Raw genomic sequence first — 884 nt, forward strand, 5'->3', positions numbered from 1 at the left:
GGTCCTGGTGCTCCCTGCACAAGGGTCCCAGCCTTCTGGTCTCTGCTGAAGAGGAGCTGCAGGTGCTGCAGGCGAGAGGAACACCTGGGGATATGGTGCCCAGAACACAAACCCACCAGGCAAATAAAGATACTCCTGTACTTATTATTCACCAAGTTACTACTAGATTTTATAGAATGACTCTCACTTCTGAGCCACTGACAAACCTTGGCTCATAGTCCCGACTTGTCCAGTTTTTTTAAAAGTGCCTCTGCCCACAGGAAGGGTGCAGAGCTGTCCCCAGAGCAGGAGCACCTGCACCAGCAGCACAGCAGGGCTGAGCCCCCAGCAGGCAGGGAGCAGAGGGGATGCAGTGCTGTGGGGAGCTGCCCCAACACCCCAGCCAGAGGTCTCAGCTCCACTTGGGCCTTCACACAGGGCTGGGGTTCATCCACTCCCCACAAGGAATCATTTTGCTTTGCCAGCAGGATTTTCTGGGGTGCCCCCTCCCCTGCACCCCTGGCAGCCACAGCAAACCCCTCCACAGGCACAAGGGGTTAAACATGTCCCTCCATCTGTATCCATCCTGCTCCTGGATCCCCAGCCCCTCCACACCAGTACAAAAGGCCTGATTTAATCCGGTTGCAGACGACTCACATTGTACTCCAGACTTCTAGCCATGTCGGGCTATCGGGTTTCCAACTAATATCCAAGGCACAGCCCGAGCATAAAGCAGGAACAAAGACATCTTTGTTACTGGAAAAAAAAAAATCCCCTGAAGATATTAGCAGTGCAGTAGAGTTCAAACTGTTAAATGATTCAAATATTATTTAATGAATGCATTTGAAATAAGGTCTCACAACCCAGAACACTTTTAAGATCATCATTTACAAAGAACCCGCCTC

General features: G+C 51.1%; 1 protein-coding gene across 1 annotated transcript in view; it reads right to left on the reverse strand.

The window, feature by feature from the left end:
- MN1 (meningioma (disrupted in balanced translocation) 1) overlaps positions 1-660 on the reverse strand; it is a 38,773-nt gene extending 38,113 nt beyond the window's left edge. Inside the window, exon 1 of the mRNA XM_009996865.1 lies at positions 637-660. Within this exon, the coding sequence (XP_009995167.1) occupies positions 637-660 (24 nt within the window). The remainder of the gene's footprint in view (positions 1-636) is intronic.
- Positions 661-884: the final 224 nt, after the last annotated feature.

Source organism: Chaetura pelagica, unplaced genomic scaffold (genome assembly GCF_000747805.2).
Source record: "Chaetura pelagica isolate M959 unplaced genomic scaffold, ChaPel_1.0 scaffold294, whole genome shotgun sequence".
Classification (NCBI taxonomy): domain Eukaryota; kingdom Metazoa; phylum Chordata; class Aves; order Apodiformes; family Apodidae; genus Chaetura; species Chaetura pelagica.